Consider the following 18,453-nt stretch of genomic DNA (forward strand, 5'->3'; position numbering starts at 1 on the left):
TCACAGTGAGCCTATGCTTTCCCAGCACCTTTAAGTTTCCTTGTCAACAGGGACCCTGGAGTCATCCCTTGTCCATTGTGAATGCAGGTGATGGACAGCTCACCATCCATCCTGGCCCCAGTATCACTGAGGAGGCACCTTTGTCGGTCGCACCTAACCGTATCATGGGTCATTGCCCAAGGGCCCCACAAACGGTGAGAGTCATTTTAAGAAACAGTGGGGTTGAGTAGCAGCTTTTGTCCACACTAAAAGTGAAGTGCTTTCTAGGTAAAAATTCCCAAAGGCTGCGTCCATATCTTCCCACTGCTGGGAGAGGAAGCAGGTGCAACGCCAGCCACATCGTGAGCGAGACTCACGTGGCCAAGGAGAGAAAAGAATGGACACCGCAGGTGATCCCCCTTCCCTTAACACGAGAAGCCCCCAGAAAGAGCTGAGGGTGTCTGTGTCATGATCTGGTAGTGACTGCCAGGGACCCCACATGAGACTGCCACCTGTGTCTCAGAGCAAGCCCAGTGCCAAGCCCCTCCTGAGAACTGCATCTCCGAAAAACACAGGCGGAAATGAAGCGTGATTCTCATTAGGCCAGTGCACTTCGTCCACGTCTGCGCTCCCTGGATATTAGCCTCTAGTAAAGCAGGGACGTTAACCCAACTAGACGGCAGAAATGCCACACGGGGTGAGCTGGCTTTTCACAGAGCCACGTGCAGTTTATTCAGCCCTCTGTGAGGTTGGCAAGAAGCACATGAAGGGTTTAGATTGGGCATGTTTTACAAACAGCTTCCAAAGCTCCCTGTACCAACTACAGACATGCCCTGTGGTCACTTCCTCGCTTTCTACCTAGCCTGGTCCCCACTCCTCTGTTACTGCCTAGCAGAAATATACTGAAAGGATTTAGTTTAGCTAAAAGACAATAAAAAGGAAATTTGAATGGGAAACTGTTTGAATACACTCTATCCCCTAGGGTTTGGAATGGAGGGTTGGGCTCAGTGTCCCAAGCCAGAGCCACATCTGGGTCCGTCACCTGAGAAGGTGGAGGTTTGGTGAGAACAGTTAAAGTTTGTGTTCTCTGTCTCTCTTCACTCATTTCTTTCTCTCTGATCACAACGTTTAGGAGGTTTTCTTTTTTTTCCCCTGAAATTATTCATAAGCATTCCTGATTCAGGAGCCCAGTCACTGAGTCCATTGGCATAATGATTTCTCTCTCAGGATACATATCTCGCGAAAAAGACAAATGTCTCTCAGTCTTTCTTTCTGTCTCTCTCTTAAGAGGAGCCCCACTATTAACTGAAAGGGGTGTGTGTTCATGATAGCTGCATATATCCAAGGACCTGTCAGTTTCAGAAAAATCTCCTTTTATCTCTCTTACATCCCAAAAGAGAACTTCAAGTCAATTCTTGAAACTGAATGCCACCAACAAGGGCACAGGTATCTTTCCTGTGTGGAGGCTTCATCACTTGTCTGTCTTAGAACTTTGCAGGGTTTGTGTTGTTTTGGCTCCACTGAGTCTTAGATGTGGCATGTGGGATCTTCATCATTGCAGTGGACGAACTTCTCTCTGGTTAGGGCGCACAGGCTCAGTTGCCCCGAGGCATGTGGGATTTGAATCACCAGCCAGGAATCAAATCCAATATCCCTGCATCAGAAGGTGGATTCCTAACCACTGGACCATCAGAGAAGTCCCTAGAACTTTTCAGTTTTAAATGAATCAGTGAAATGGAGGAATTATTCAGCCTAGACAGTAGTCATGAACAGGACTGGTCTCCCCTCAAAAAATATACACTATTTTCAAAAATATTTTTATTTTCACTTTTAAAAAATGAATCTATTCTTTACATTCCTGAACAATCTCAAAAGGTATTTTCCAAATTTCTGTGCCATTTCAGGAGTCACATTTAGCCCCTCTGACTAGTACATTTTAGGTAGAATTGTTATAGTAAAGTTAAGGTTCTCCCAATTTGACCTTTTCGTTTTCCTGAAGTAGAAGAGATTAGGTTTTCCAAGGACTGTCTCAGGGACTGAGCAGGACTGCTCCTCTTCGAGCTCATCATTTGCTTTGGGGAGTTTCTTTGACCCCAGTGGAAGTGTGGTCTCCAGCGATAACACTGAAGGCAAACCCTTCCCAAAGTGAATCATGAATGAGTCAGAAGCCAGCATCTCTTGGGTTGATTCTGCCCTGATCTGCTCTCATGTGAGGTTCCAGGTGACTTCTTTCCCAAGTGAACAGAATATTCTGATTTCTAGTTGTACTGTCTTTACCCTCCCATCTCATCAACGTTGACTTCCTATCCTAAGTATTCCCCAGCTTTGAGGAAAGTTTAAATAAGCACAATATTGTCCTTTATCAACCATCTTTTTGAAGTTCCTTTTAAAAAATAATCAAGCAGAACATACCAAGCCCCTAATGCACCAAATTTATCAGGCTTTCTCTGTGCCTACAATAATGTATAAACATATTCACATATTCACTTTAATAGCATCTAGAGGATCCTGGTGGGCTACAGTCCATGAGGTGGAAAGAGTTGGACACGACTGAGTGACTAAGCTCAGCGCAGCACACATTGAATTACTAAGCAACTTGCTTTTTGCACATAGCTGTCTGCTGTGTACATGCCTCTAGGCCAATTGTGTAGGGTTAACACAGCTTCTTTAATATCCTTGGTTCCTATACATCACAGCTCACTCAGTGATCACCTGTCAACAGACATTTCCATTTCCTGTGTTTCCCTCTTACAGACATTGCTGCAATAAACATTCTTGTGAACATATTTATTTAGTGGTGGTGCTTTTATTTTTGTGAGTTAAAGTTCCATAAGTGGGTTAAAGGTTATACTCATTTGTTAAATACTACCTATTTACTTTCTCAAAAGGTTGTAGCAATTCACACATCCTCCAGCAAAACTTATGAGCATGTCCATTGCCCCCGTTCTTGCCAGTAGTAGTGGTCACCAGTCCTTTCACATTTGTTAATCTGATGGACAAAGCATGATGACTTCTAATGCAATTGATATTTTTCTTATATGTATTCATCATTTGTATTTTCTTTCTTGGACTTGCTATTTGTCCATTTGTGTGTGTGTGTGTGTGGTGTTTGACTTTAATGAGTGTACAGAATCCTTAATTTAAGAATATTAACCCTTTCTTGTACATGTTACCTATATCGTCTCCTAGTCTGTTTTTTTTTAAACTAAATTTTTGGTCTTTATTTATCATGAAATAAAAATTGTTCATATATATGGAGATTTGCAGGAAACTCAGGCTCGATTCCTGGGTAGGAAGATCCCCTGGAGAAGGAAATGGCAACCTACTCTAGTATTCTTGCCTTGAAAATCCCATGGACAGAGGAGCCTGGTGGGCTGCAGTCCATAGGGTCGCAAAGAGTTGGACATGACTGAGCAACTGAGCACAAGCACAAATCTTGAAAAATAATTACAGATTACCTTAGATAATTGTCAAGTCATTTCAGAACCATGACCTTTATCATTAAGTTTCTTGAATTTGTTATTTTTAAAAATTTTTATTTCTCCTCTTCTATTTCTATAGCATCTTTTTCCGTTTAAAAAAGTTTAAGTTTTATGTTTAAGTGATCAGTATGTTTCTTTATGCCTTCATACCTAAAAAGTCAACGTGGGAATTTTTTTTCTTACTTCCAATTATGAAAAACTGAATAGGTCATATTAAGTGAAAAAAGTAACAAACAGTATACATAACATGGTCCTAGTTTACTTTATAAATATATTATAAACAATAAGAGCAATATAGATAATAAGATGAAATGGGAGGCAAACTTGGAGAGAGGGCATATAGGGAAAGATTTATTTCTGTGTATTCCTATGTTTGATTTCTGTGTACATATATCACACAGGTTTTTTTAAATTGAAATACAATTTATATACCATAAAATTCACTGTTAATGTGAGCAGTTCAGTGGTTTTTAATGATTCATAAAGTTGTATGACCATTACAGTATCTAATCCCAGAATATTTTCATCACCTCAAAAAAAGAAATACAATATCCAGTAGCAGTCACTTCTCATTCCCCTCTTCCCTAAGTTGCTTCGGTCGTGTCCAACTCTGTGCGACCCCATAGACGGAGCCCTCCAGGCTCCTCCATCCCTGGGATTCTCCAGACAAGAACACAGGAGTGCGTTGCCATTTCCTTCTCCAATGCGTGAAAGTGAAGTCGCTCAGTCATGTCCGATTCTTTGAGACCCCATGGACTTCAGCCTACCAGGCTCCTCCGTCCATGGGATTTTCCAGGCAAGAGTACTGGAGTGGGGTGCCATTGCCTTCTCCGCCTTATCCCAGGAAATTACTAATATACCTTTGTCTCCAGTAGATTTGCCTATTCCAGTCATTTCATTTCAGTAGAATCTAGCCACATGGCCTTTTGTGTCTCACTTCATCACTTAGCGTGTTTTCAAGGTTTCTTTTTGCTATCACTGTATCCACCTGGCACATTATCATGTATTTGTTCTTCACGCCTTTTTATTGCTGAATAATATTCCACTGTGTAGATCCACTAATTTTGTTGATCCATTCATTAGTTGAGGGATGCTGGGTTATTTCCATTTGGGGGCTATTATTGATTATGCCCTGAAGAGTATTTGTGTTCAGGTTTTTTGTAGACATATATTTTCAGTTCTTCTCGTTATATACCAAGGAGTGGAATTGCTGAATCATATGATAACTCAAAGTTTAGCCTTTGAGGAACTACCGGGCTGTTTTCCAAGGTAACTGAGCCATTTTATAGTCCCACCAGCCTTGTATGAGGAATCCAGTTTCTCTGCACCCTCATCAACGTTTGTTATTGTCCTTTTTTAATATAGTCGTTCTAGTGGTATAGTACCTCATTGTGGTTTACAGGTTTGCCTTTAGAATTTGAAAATTATTGAAAAGTCACAAGCATGTGCCAAGTAGTAAGAATCTTAGTGAATAGTTTTGTACCACAAGCATTAACTGTAGATTTTAATAAAGATGCAGCAGGAAGACAGTTTAATTACATAGTCAAAGACATTGATTAGTTGGATTTGTTTTATTAACACATTTCATATCAAGAGTGGTAAAAGCATATGAGGATGCTGTGTGTACGTGCATGCTGGTGGATGTATGAGGGCAGGGAAAAGTAAGGTCCAGAACAAACACTGTAATATTATAGAAGAGCCGTGTCTGACTCTAACTCTTCCACCCAAATGTTGACTTCCAGACATATGTTGACTATAAAGATTTTACAGTCGTTTTTGTGGCTTGTTGAATCAGAAATCTTTTTAAAAGTAACTATAGTTGGTCTGCTTAATAAAAAGAAAACCATTCTGGGCAGCATGGAAGCCAGCCATATTTCTAATGAAAACAATGTTTTCATGTTGGCTAGACTCTTAGCATCTGGAACTCCAAAGCATACTGTATGACCAAAAGAAGAAAATATGTGACAAAGAAAGGTGGTGGACAAACTGAATCACTAACGCTACTGCTGCAACCACCACTACTAATATTAGTAACACTTCATAATTATAAGGCAGTTCAGACTTTTCAAAGCACTTTCTCCATCTGTTATCCAATTTCATTCTTCATGACAACCCGGTAAGCTAAGTAGGGCAGATGTTGAATCCCTCTGACTCCCAGATCCTCAAAGAACTTCAGGACAGAGAAGGAAAAGACTTACCTGGGATCACACAGCTCAGTAATTGTAGCATCACAACTAAATTCTAAATGCTCTATGTTTGTTCCAGAAACTGGACCGCAAGATCAGAGGTGAGAAGGACAGTTGTGTGAGAAGCTTGTCTTTGGCAGAGGAGGTTTTGTCTTTGGCATCTGCCCGGCTCAAAGCTGGCTGTCCCCATTCAAAGACGAATTGTCAGCCCATAGGGCATCTTGCTTCATCCCCAGACAGCTCACAGGGATCTGAGGGGCTTTCAAGAGCATGAATGTTAGGGACTTCCCTGGAGGTTCAGTGGTTAAGACTCTGGGCTTCCAATGCAGGGGGTATAGGTTTGACCCCTGCTCAGAGAACTATATCTCACATGCCCCATGGCACAGCTAGAAAATTTTTTTTAAAAAGAGCATAAATGTTACAGGTTTTGGAGAAGTGACTACGCTGTTAAGATCCTCAGGGTACAGTTAAGAGGATCCAATTCCTGCAGCTTCTGCTCAGTATCTAATAGTGAAACCAAGAAAGGAGATAGGATTGAAGTTTGACCCCAGGGGCTGGTGCTTCTAGTTGGGATCTCTAGACAAAAGGGGTGCTTCTTTTTGCCTTTTTCTGCAACATTTACATCTCTGTCCTGCCTCTCCAGCAGCCCCCATCCAGCACACCAAAGACATCAGGCAAATGAGATGTGTATTGAGAGGCATGGTGAGGTGAGGTAGCCAGAGTACTGGCTGATCACTAGCCTGTAACAAGCGTGCAGAGGCGGCAAAAGTCGCAGGGAAGCCCAGGAGAGTCGGTCTTTGGGAGAGGCAATTCTTTTCTCTTCTTTGGTCTCATAATTGAATTTTTGCTGCTAGAAGTTATACTTCTCATACAATTCTTAAGTGATATTTTTGTTTCACTGGAAGAGAGGGGATGTGGTCTGGGCGGTAGAACCAGGGTAGGTGTTGGCAGGAGAGAGAGAGGGAACAGCTGATTTCTGTCTGGTGAGAAAGAAGTGCCAGCCCCTGGGGTCTAGCTGGCAGCATCCCGTGGTCAGGCCCCTGAGGAGGAATATTTTAGCTTCATTCACTGTCCAAATGTCACAGCCTCTTCCCACTTTTTGTCAGCCCTTGGGGCCAGAGCTTACCTGCACCACAGGACCCCTCATTTCACCATCAGCTCCAGAGCTGGAGCCCCCAGGAGTGAAATCCCTTCCTCTGGTTACTACTGACCCAGCCCAGAGTGAGTCCTGGGTGAAAACATCCTCCACCGTGGTCCTTAGAGGATGAGACAAGCCACGATGCCCCTGACAGTCAGAGTGAGTCTCCACGGAGAACTCAAGCTGGGGCACCGCCTGTCTAAAGAGACCATGGGCTCCCCGGACCCTTTGGGCCCTCACCCTTCTAAACAGCCTGGTCAGCTTTCTGTGCCTCTATGCTGAGCCTCATGCATGACTGATCACTGAATGTAGCTGCAGGCTGGCCGCTTAACAGGTGATGCTGGTTCTCTGGACTTTGCATCCCGTCACCTCACTATTTATGAGGGTCTGGGGAATGAAAACTAAGTCACCTCCGAGAAGTGAAATCCTGGAGGAATCAGTGGGTGGAGGGATGGTAAATAAGATGTAAAGCCCTATTGGGTCTATTTGGGTTGGAAAAGTTTGCTGGAAGAAAGGCAGGAGGGCCTCAGCCTTCTCAGTGTCCAAGGCCAAGTCACTTTAGCTGACTTTTGAGCCCATTTGAGGAATAGGTGGGTGCCTGCCAGCCTGGGAAAGGAACATTTTCCCAGCCCCTCAGTGGGTCTGTGGCTGACATTTATCTCCAGGAAGATGCCCATCAGTTTAGAACTTCCTACCCTAAAATTAGCAAATAGCTGTGGTAAGGTTTCTGCCACACCTTTCCAAGAACAACGTCAGGGGCTTCCCTTTGGTAGTTGGGGTAAGCCCTCCCTTGCTCGAGGGGTCACAGCACACTTTAGAAAGAGACCAGAGTAGTTGGGCTGGGGGGATTTTTTTCACATGGAAGAAAGTCTATAGTGGATAATTTTCCTTCGACCTCTGCAAAGCTGCTTGAGTTGCAACAGCTCTGCTGAAAAGTTATATGGCCTTTTGCTTCAAGGACTTTAAAACCAGCATTGTTGATTTTTCCTCTTTCCTGTCAACCTCGGTGCTGTTACCATAGTGTTTTTTTTTTTATATTGGCTGTCTAGAGAATGTTAAATACAGTAGCCCTTGGTATAGAGGGCCTTGTGACTTTGCCTGTGGCCTGAGCCATAGGTATATATTCTGTCTGAAAATAAGCAAACACTGTGTAGAGCATCAGCAGAATTGCTTTGTTGTCAGCAGAGGGGGAGACGCCGTGAGGCCCAAAGCATTGTCACCCCTGCTGTGAAAACACGCCTGCTGCCTGGTGTGGGGACGTCCATGTGCCCAACAGACAGACCTCTGTGCAGTGTAGGTACTGTCCAGGATCTGAGTCTGTTTGTTATCCACGGCATATAAAAGGGAAATCAAACATTCTTTCGTATCATTATAAGCCCTGTGCAAACAGCCCGTGGACAAAGCCCTTTGCCGGGCCCATAACAAGGAGCTGTTTGTGCTGACCGCCTGTCATTAGCGGTTGGAGCAGGGCTGAGCCAACTGTGCTGTTATGTGCACTGTGATGATTTCTGCCCTCCTGAGCCAGCACTGGACAGGTGTCATGGAACAGAGGTCGCCCTATGGAAGTTCAATCAGAGCACCCATTGGGAGCCTTCAGCAAATGCCACGTCTCACAAGCTCAGAGCTATGAAGTAACCTGACTGAGCCATCACACCCAGCCGCAGGAAGGCAAATGATCATTTAGTAGGATTGCCTTTGTGCCAGGGGATTAAGTAACCACAAATGCCAAGGTCCAGACTCACTCAGGGTCTGCCTGCCTCTGATGCAACCAAAGCAAAAGCCTGAGCTCAGGATTAAAGATCTTCCTCTCACTCCCCTGAACGACCCAGACATAACCCTGTAGGTTCTGAATACTACCTAAGGGCCATTTCTTCACCAAAAGGATTTTGATCAATTAAACCCATAATGGCCTGTCTGTTCCTCTGGTTATCCAAGTTCACTCAAGTCGACTTGTTTCATCTGCTAAAGCCATGCTATCCAGTACAGGAGGCACACGGCGCACGTGGCTGCTGAGCCCTGGAAATGAGGCTAGTCTGAATGGTGAGGCACACCCAAGTGTAAAATACGCCTCAGGTTTTGAAAATGTGGTATCCCCAAAAGTGAAATATCTCATTAATTTTATGCTGATTACTGTTGATAATATTTTAGCTACATTGGGTCCTATTAAATATATTATTAAAATTAGTGTCACCTGTTTCTTTTCACTTCCTTTAACGTGGCTACTAGAAGGCGTAAGAATCCCACTGGCAGCTCATGTTGTTTGCATTGGACAGCGCTGGGCTAGTGCCTGAACGAAGTTTAGGTTTATAGCTCCATCTGCTGGTATACCCAAAGCAGATGCTCATGTTAAGCAGGAGCTCAGCCCCTGAGCTGGGAAACACCATATCTTGGCCAAGCAACACTCAACCTTCCACTTCCAGAAGCTTTGGGATGGGACCAGACCTGACTCCTGAAGTCTCTGCCTCATAGGGAGTCCTGAAGGGGGCAGTGGCAGACTGCTGGAAGGTGTAGGTCTGTGTTCTCTATCTTGTGGGTGCTGAGGAAGCTCGAGAGAACGTTGGTTCCTTTCCTAAGAAATATTTCAAACCGCCACAGGGTTGTAAAGACGCATTTAGCAGAATATAAGGACACAGATCCATCTCTAAAATGACTAGTGTTCTTTCTTTGGAGGATGCTCACCTTTTCCTTGATTTTCAAGAATTTGAATGTAAGACTCTTGCTGGAAACAGTATCTGCATCAATTATTTGTTGCTGCGTAACAAATCATCCCAGGGCTTCCCAGGTGGCACTAGTGGTAAAGAACCTGCCTGCCAGTGCAGGAGATGTAAGAGATGGAGGTTCGATCCCTGGGTGGGGAAGAACCCCTGGAGGAGAGCATGGCAACTCTCTCCAGTATTCTTGCCAGGAGAATCCCATGGAGAGAGAAGCCTGGTGGTCTGTGGTCCATAGTGTTGAAGAGTCAGACACAGCTGAAGAGACTTAGCATGCAACGAATCACCCCAAAATTTTGTATCTTCAAACAGTCATTTAACATCTCTCATTGTTTCTGTGGGTCTGGAATTCAGAAGTGGCCAATGTGAGCACGCCTGGCTCAGAATATCTCATGGGGTTTAAGTCAGATGTTGGCAGGAGGCAGCCTCTGGAGGTTTGCGTGGGCCTGGAGGATCCTCATCCAAGGTGGTTCATTCATGGGACTGATGGGGTGATGCTGGTTGTTGGCTGGAGACCTCAGTTCTTCTCCACCTGGGCCTCTCCACAAGGTGTCCTAAAGGGAGCACAGTCTTAGATAGCGGTCCCCAACCTTTTTGGCACCAGGGACTGATTTTGTGGAAGACAATTTTTCCACAGACTGTTCGTGGGGAAGATGGTTTCTGGATGATTCAAGCGCATTACGTTTATTGTGCCTTTTATTTCTAATCAAATGCTGCCGCTAATCTGTCAGGAGGTACTGGTCCACAGCCTACAGTATCTAAGAAGATACTGTACAGCTTTTATGATGTCACCTCAGAAGTTACATGGATTACTCCCACTTCATTGTATTGGTCAAAAGTCAGGAACATGCATTCCACCTTTTGACAGAGGAAGGTCAGCATCACATTGTAAAAGAAAATGTGAGAGTGGGCCATTTTATCTTCCAAAAATCCATAGTGCCTCATGGGTATATAATAGCCTTGTGCAGCTAAAAAGCACGCCCATTTTGCAGATGAGGAAACTGAGGCTCAGAAAAGTATGGTAACCAGCCTGAGGGCTCACATCTGGCAGGAAGGACTAAAAGCCAGTTCTAACTCCTAGATCACAATGATGTAGCCTTCCCAGATTGCCTGTCTTCCTTACGCTGCTGTAACTGCAAATCACACCGACTGTTTCATCTTTCCAGCGTCTCCAGGTGTACAGGGCTCTCTTAATTCAAGTGTTTTAGATGATTCCTCAGATGATGTCTGTCTATAAATTGTTACTTCACTGAGTTGAGTCTCAATGGGAGTGGATTTCAACTAGTTGTAGAGCTCTGCTTACAAAAGTGCTGTGGCCATGACAGTGTATACATTTTCCATTGTTTCCATGCTTTCTGCTTCTAAGATCTCAGGAATGATAACCACATCATAATATGTGTGTGTTCACATTCTGTTTGACTGTCTGAATATTTCATCTTATTTATATTTGAAACAGGAAAGAATCATCACTGCTTTGCTTCAGTCGTTTTCATAGTACTTGGTCATCATTAAAAAGGAGATTTTACCCTTTTTTGATGTTCCACTCGCCAGAATGAAAACTGTAAAATTCAGCTGCCATAATCATGTTCTGTTATTCTTGGTTGCAGGTCAAACTTCCATTTCCTGTCGATCAAATCACAGACCTTCCGAGGAATGACTTCCAGATGATGATCAAGATGCACAAGCTGACATCGGAGCAGTTAGAGTTCATTCACGATGTCCGCCGGCGCAGCAAGAACCGCATCGCCGCCCAGCGCTGCCGCAAGAGGAAGCTGGACTGTATTCAGAACTTAGAATGTGAAATCCGCAAACTGGTGAGTCAGCCCGCCCTTTGCTCTCAGCAACCTGGAATGGCCAAGACTGATGCAGAGTTTCAGTGGCAAAGGCCAGACAGGCAGAGAGAAGGGCCACAGTTCAGGGACATTTGCATTGATTTTTAAAGGAGTTCTTAACAAAAAATAATAGTTTTACATCGGTAATATATGTGTGGCTGTGTGATTGTGTGTCAGTATTTTATATCTTAGCCATTTGTATAGATCACAGGGGCAGTCGTCCCTGGATGTGCTCAAACCACCAACCTTCCCTGGTGGTTGGTAAAGAATGGTAAAGAATCAGCTGGTAAAGAATCTTCCTGCAATGCGTTTGATCCCTGTGTTGGGAACATCACCTGCAGAAGGGAAAGGCTACCCACTCCAGTATTCTGGCCTGGAGAATGCCATGGACTGTATAGTCCGTGGGGTCGCAAAGAGTCAGACAACACTGAGCGACTTTCACTTTCACGTTCCTGCAGAGGTGATTCTTTTTTTTTTTTTTCTTTTTTGAAGTCTAATTGATTTACAATGTTGTGTTAGTTTCTTTTGTACAGCAAAGTGACTCAGTTATATGCGTATACTTTTTCATATTCTTTTCCGTTATGGTTTGTCATAAGATATTGAATGTAGTTCCCTGTGCTATATACTAGGACCTCGTTGTTCATCCATCCTATGTATAACAGTTTGCCTCTGCTAATCTGAAACTACCGTTCCTTCCCTCCCGTAGAGATAATTCTTCTTATTTTCCATTCAGTGTGAGCTGAGAGCTAACATTTATTGCTGCATACGTGGACCAGGTATTATGCTGATCTCTTTCTGTAGATGTCACATGTAATCCTCACATCAGCCCTGTGATTTAAGTACTACTCTATCTCCATTCACAGAGGAGGAAACCAGAATGCAGAGAGGTTTGGTAACTCCCCACCATGTGATGGAGCTTAAATGCAAGTCTGGTTGTCTGATCCCAAAGCTTGTTATTGCACTGCTTTCTCCTGCCTCCCACGGAGGTGTAGATTAGGGGCAGGACGCCAACCTGCCACCAGGGACCACTCAGCCACCTGATCTAAAGCCCTTCAGCAGCCCTGGGGTCCTGAATTCTGCACTTCTGCCTCAAAGTGTTGTCACCTCTTCCTGTGCCTGGGAGTCTTTTGTCTCTGGGGCTAATCTCTGATCTTTCAAGCCACCCCCTCACTCTGAAGTCTGCATTCCCTTCTGGATCAGCAACCTTAAGCTACAGGAAGTAAATGCAAGTGGCCTCTGGTTCCTGACTGTACCCTTGAAGGCAGTCAGTACAGCTTCATTCAGCTCATCCTTCCTGCTGGCCCAATCCTAGAAATTCATCCAGGTGCCATGTCTGTGGCAGCCTGAAGAACAGGGAGGCCACGTACTGTGGTCAAGACCTGAGTTTGGGTCCTCAGGATATACACGACAGTCCTTTGCCTCATGATAAGCCAATGTCCTGACGAGACCCTAAGAGCAAGATAAGACATTTGAGAGTTCAGGTTCAGTTCAATTCAGTCACTCAGTCATGTCCAACTCTTTGTGACCCGATGGACTGCAGTATGCCAGGATTCCCTTCCATTACCAACTCCTGGAGTTTACTCAAACTCATGTCCATTGAGTTGGTGATGCCATCCAGCCATCTCATCCTCTGTCGTCCCCTTCTCCTCCCGCCTTCAGTCTTTCGCAGCATCAGTCTTTTCCAATGAGTCAGTTCTTCGCATCAGGTGGCCAAAGTATTGGAGTTTCAGTTTCAGCATCAGTCCTTCCAATGAATATTTAGGACTGATTTCCTTTGGAAATCATTGGATCTCCTTGCAGTCCAAGGGACTCTCAAGAGTCTTCTCCAACATCACAGTTCAGAAGCATCAATTCTTAAGCACTCAGCTTTCTTTATAGTCCCAACTCTCACATCCATACATGACTGCTGGAAAGAAAAAGTAGTTTTGACTAGACAGACCTTTGTCGGCCAAGTATTGCTCCTGCTTTTTAATATGCTGTCTAGGCTGGTCATAACTTTTCTTCCAAGGAGCAAGCATCTTTTAATTTCAAGGCTGCTGTCACCATCTGCAGTGATTTTGGAACCCCAAAAATAAAGTTTCTCACTGTTTCCATTGTTTCCCCATTGATTTGCCATGAAGTGATGGGACCAGATGCCATGATCTTAGCTTTCTGAATGTTGAGTTTTAAGCCAGCTCTTTCACTCTTCTCTTCCACTTTCATCAAGAGGCTCTTTAGTTCTTCGCTTTCTGCCATAAGGGTGGTGTCATCTGCATATCTGAAGTTATTGATATTTCTCCCGGCAATCTTGATTCCAGCTTTTGCTTCATCCAGCCCAGCATTTCTCGTGATGTACTCTGCATGTAAGTTAAATAAGCAGGGTGACAATATACAGCCTTGATGTACTCCTTTCCCAGTTTGGAACCAGTCTGTTGTTCCATGTACAGTTCTAACTGTTGCTTCTTGACCTGCATACAGATTTCTCAGGAGGCAGGTCAGGTGGTCTGGTATTCCCATCTCTTGAAGAATTTTCCACAGTTTGTTATGATCCACACAGTCAAAGGCTTTAGCATAGTCAATAAAGCACTACTAGATGTTTTTCTGGAACTCTCTTGCTTTTTCGGTGATCCAACGGATGCTGGCAATTTGATCTCTGGTTCCTCTGCCTTTTCTAAATCCAGCTTGAACATCTGGAAGTTCACTGTTCATGTACTGTTGAAGCCTGGCTTGGAGAATTTTGAGCATTACTTTGCAAGCATGTGAGATGAGTGCAATTGTGTGGTAGTTTAAGCATTCTTTGGCATTACCTTTCTTTGGGATTGGAATGAAAACTGACCTTTTCCAGTCCTGTGGCCATTGCTGTGTTTTCTAAATTTGCTGGCATATTGAGGGCAGCACTTTCACCGCATCATCTTTGAGGATTTTAAATAGCTCAACTGGAATTCCATCACCTCCACTAGCATCATAGTGATGCTCTCTAAGGCCCACTTGAGAAACTTTGAGTAAATGTTACTTGTTGTCTGGACTTGTGGAGACAGTGGGAGAAGGAGAGGGTGGGATGAACCAAGAGAGTAGCACTTACATATATACGCTACCATGTGTAAAACAGACAGCTAGTGGGAGGCTGCTGGATAGCACAGGGAGCTGAGCTCAGTGCTCTGTGACAACCTTCAGGGGTAAGATGGGAGTGGAGGCTGGGAATGAGGCTCTAAAGGGAGGGGATATATGTGTAGGTATAGCTGAGTCACGTTGCTATGCAGCAAAAACTAACACAGGATTGTAAAGCAATTAAAAAATTAAAGAAAAATTTTTTTAATCTTACCTGTTCTGAAGATAGTTCTGGACGTCATGTTTTGTTTTCTTTTTAATCTAATTAACACCCACCAAGCAGGGACGATTTACCCGTGTTCAGCAGCTCCCATCACCTACACAATAAAGGCCAGGTTCCTCAACAGGATGCGCTGTGCTGTCCGTGACTCGATCTACCCCTCTAGTGTCACCTTCCACTCCCTTCCTGGACTGGACCCCTAATACAATCAAACTGGGTGCACCTCCCCCGGCCCCATCTGCTGCTCCCACCTCTGTGTTCCTGCCTCTGCTGTGTCTCCTCTCCCTGGGACAGTCCTCAACTGTTTTTTTTTTTAATCTGTGTCTTTTGTTCCCTAAGAGTCAGGTTACTGTCTCCTCCTAGAAGCCCCTTTCCTGAGTCTTTGGTGAGGCTGAGTCTCTATCCTTGGAGCCCTTTCTGACACCTGACTGCGTACTTATCACATTAGTCTTGCATTATTTGTGTATCTGTCTGTCTCCTCAATCCCGGCCCTAGACTGTAGATTTCTCATGACAAGGACAGTCTTGATGATCTCTGAGTCTCCAATGCAAGTCCACTGAAGCCTCTCAGGAGATGTCTGTTGCCCTAAAATGTATTGGAAATTGTGACTGAGTCCTGGGATTGAAAATTTCTTCTTTTTTTCAAATTTTTCTTTAATGTTTTTCTAACAACAACAATGATAAGGCTTCCCAGGTGGTGCTAGTGGTAAAGAACCCTCCTACCAATGCAGGCAATGTCAGAAATGCAGAGTCGATTCCTGGGCCAGAAAGATCCCCTGGAGGAGGGCATGGCAACCCACTCCAGTATTTTTGCCTGGAGAATCCCATGGGCAGAGGAGCCTGGAGGGCTGCAATCCATGGGGTCCCAAAGAGTTGGACACAATTGAGCGACTGAGCACACACATGTAACAACAGCAACAAAAATGTTTAATTTAAGCTGACATCAGGAAGCCAGATACTGCTGCTGGTGAGTGCTGGACTTCTGGAAGCCTGCATGGCTTAGCTAGATATTCAGGCGAGGCTGCGCCTGCTGGGGATAAGCCATCGAGCCTTAGGCATATGCCTATGGTAATTCTGGCCCGGCGCTGTTTTTCAGGTACCAGAATAAGTCTGATCACCCATATTTGAGAAATGCCTGCTTTTTTGTAATTAGCTCTCTTCTCTGTGTACTCATGTCATATGGAACAAATTGAAAAAGTCTAAGCCACACATCCGGCACAAACTTAAAGCTCTGTGCTGATATTGCTCAGCTGAAACCAGAGGGCATCTCCAAGTTCTCCGCTTGCCTTTTTGGAAACCCCTTGAATAATGTGCTACCTTCCCTGCAGAATGCAAGTGTCACGTGCTCATCCACAGTACACCTGTGACTTAAAGCATCCTGCTGTTAACCGAGGCCTGGATTTATACGGCCTTTCCTGCAGAGAGCCAAAACACTGCCACATGCAGCATTTCATTTTCTTCCTTATAGAAAGTGGCCCAGGACAAGTTGCAGGTCAGTGGGCGTGGAGGTTTTGGTGACTTGGCCAAGAAGATGTAGCAGAATTGATACTGAGATCCTTCCCCGGGGTAATATTGCCTCTCAGTTTGCTGAGTTGCAGGTCCAGGGAAGGAGGTCCATGCTGCACAGCTACTGGTGTAAGATGTCCTTTCCTTGGGAGCCCTCCGGATGTGTTTTATTCCTTACCTCCGCTTCCACCAGGCCCCTGGGGGGCTGTGTCCACAAGCTGGTCCTGCCCACGCACTCCCACCGGTCTCCCGCATGGCACTCACTCTGCTTTTTTGCAAACTTGCAAAATGTATTTCTCTCTCGAGTTGCACGTGTTCATCTGTTTATTTTTCATCTTTAAAACATGTTTTCTTGATAAATTTATAAATATTTTAGCAGGTGCCCTTTCCCCGTGTAAATCTCTATCTCCGACACACATGCGCACACTGCCTGCCAGACTGCATTCGTGTTTCCGCACGTGCCGTTCCCATGTAGGAGCCCCCGTGGTCGTATGTCTGCCTCGCTCTCTCTTGCTCGACCTCTGTCCCTCTCTTCCCTCTTCTCTCTCTCTTTCCCATCCTCTCTCATCCACCCCTCAGCCCTCAGCATACCCTTGCAAAGGGCCAGGACTCACTTCACACCCCTTCAAATGTCCAGTTTCTCCATCCATGTCACAGCAGTGCATTTCAGGGAGATTCCTTATGTTCTGTCCTTACACAGATAGTTATGACCACATTCCTCTCTCTGATAGGGTGATGAATTTTAGTAACACTGGAGTCTATGTGGCATTTTTTCTGAGGAACATCTCAGAACCCTGGGCTTGTACACTAAGCCTGCCTTAGCACCTCTGTGGGCACTTTCCATGTCCAGAGAGAGTGGGTCCTTGAGACTCACTACACAGTCCTCAGCCAGCATAAGAGGACCCGCTGTGTTCAGTCCATCTGCTGCAAAGGCCAAGAGCGTGCTGATATAGGGTGAACCATAAGAAACTGCAGTGGTTGAATTTTTTTTGCAATTTTCATGTTTTTTTTTTAATAGACTTGCTTTTTTAGAGAAGTTTTAGGTTCACAGAAAAATTGAAGGGAAAATAAGAGTTCCCACCTGCTCCCTCCCTCTGCTCACTCACAGTCTTCTCAGAGTGGTGTGTTTGTTGCAGTGGGTGAGTTTGTATTGATAAATTGTAATCACTCAAAGTCCATAATTTACCTCAGGGCTCACTCTTGATGTTAGACGTTCTGTGGGTTTGGACAAATGTATGCTGCTGCTGCTGCTAAGTCGCTTCAGTCGTGTCCGACTCTGTGCGACCCCATAGACGGCAGCCGACCAGGCTCCACCGTCCCTGGGATTCTCCAGGCAAGAACACTGGAGCGGGTTGCCATTTCCTTCTCCAATGTGTGAAAGTGAAAAGTGAAAGTGAAGTCGCTCAGTCGTGTCCGACTAGTAGCGACCCCATGGACTGCAGCCCACCAGGCTCCTCTGTCCATGGGATTTTCTAGGCAAGAGTACTGGAGTGGCTTGCCATTGCCTTCTCCGGGACAAGTGTATAATGATATGTATTTGCTGCAACAGTGACGTGTTGCATGCCCTAAAGTCCTCTGTGTTTCAGTTATTCCCTCCTCCTTCCCCAACCCCAACCCCTGGCAGACACTGATCCTTTTGTGTCTCTATAGTTTTGCCTTTTTACAGAATGTCTTATAGTTGGAATTGGTCAGTTATTTTTAACCTTCAGAAATCAAACCCTAATGTAGCTGGGGGAGATTTTCAACTATAAGGTTGGGAACTGAGAGTTTTCCAGTTGATTCTCCTCAAACCCCAGATATCAGGAAACTGGAACCTTGATTGTCTACAGTTTTCTGGTGGGTGGAGACTTTGCTGGTTGCTTGGCCAGGACTTCCCTGGTGGCTCAGCTGATGAAGAATCTACCTGCAATGGGGGACACCTGGGTTCAATCCCTGGGTTGGGAAGATCCCCTGGAGAAGGGAACAGCTACCCACTCCAGTATTTTGGCCTGGAGAATTCCATGGACTATATAGCCCATGGGGTCGCAAAGAGTCAGACAAGACTGAGCAAGTTTCACTTTCACTTTTTTGGCCAGACCTTAGAGAAGGATGAAGAGCTGCCACAGGGAAGGTGTCAGGGATGCTGGCACATCTCAGTGGGCTGCCCAGATGGGAGACATGGCTAAAGTATGGGTCCTGGCTCCCTGGATAGGGAGCTTTTAAGTTTCTAGATTCTGACCTAGTCATTCATGAATGAATGCATGCCAAGTTGCTTCAGTCATGTCCAACTCTTTGCGACCCCATGGATTGTAGCCCACCAGGCTCCTCTGTCCA

At 44.9% G+C, this 18,453-nt stretch overlaps 1 protein-coding gene across 5 annotated transcripts in view; it reads left to right on the forward strand.

Moving 5' to 3' along the window:
• BACH2 (BACH transcriptional regulator 2) overlaps positions 1-18,453 on the forward strand; it is a 393,216-nt gene that overhangs the window by 368,273 nt on the left and 6,490 nt on the right. For all 5 annotated transcript variants that reach the window (XM_055433461.2, XM_088840711.1, XM_055433465.2 and 2 more), the window contains one exon: positions 11,104-11,310. In XM_055433461.2, the coding sequence (XP_055289436.1) occupies positions 11,104-11,310 (207 nt within the window). The remainder of the gene's footprint in view (positions 1-11,103; positions 11,311-18,453) is intronic.

Source organism: Moschus berezovskii, chromosome 10 (genome assembly GCF_049115385.1).
Source record: "Moschus berezovskii isolate FMDL1 chromosome 10, NW_MosBer_1.0, whole genome shotgun sequence".
Lineage (NCBI taxonomy): Eukaryota > Metazoa > Chordata > Mammalia > Artiodactyla > Moschidae > Moschus > Moschus berezovskii.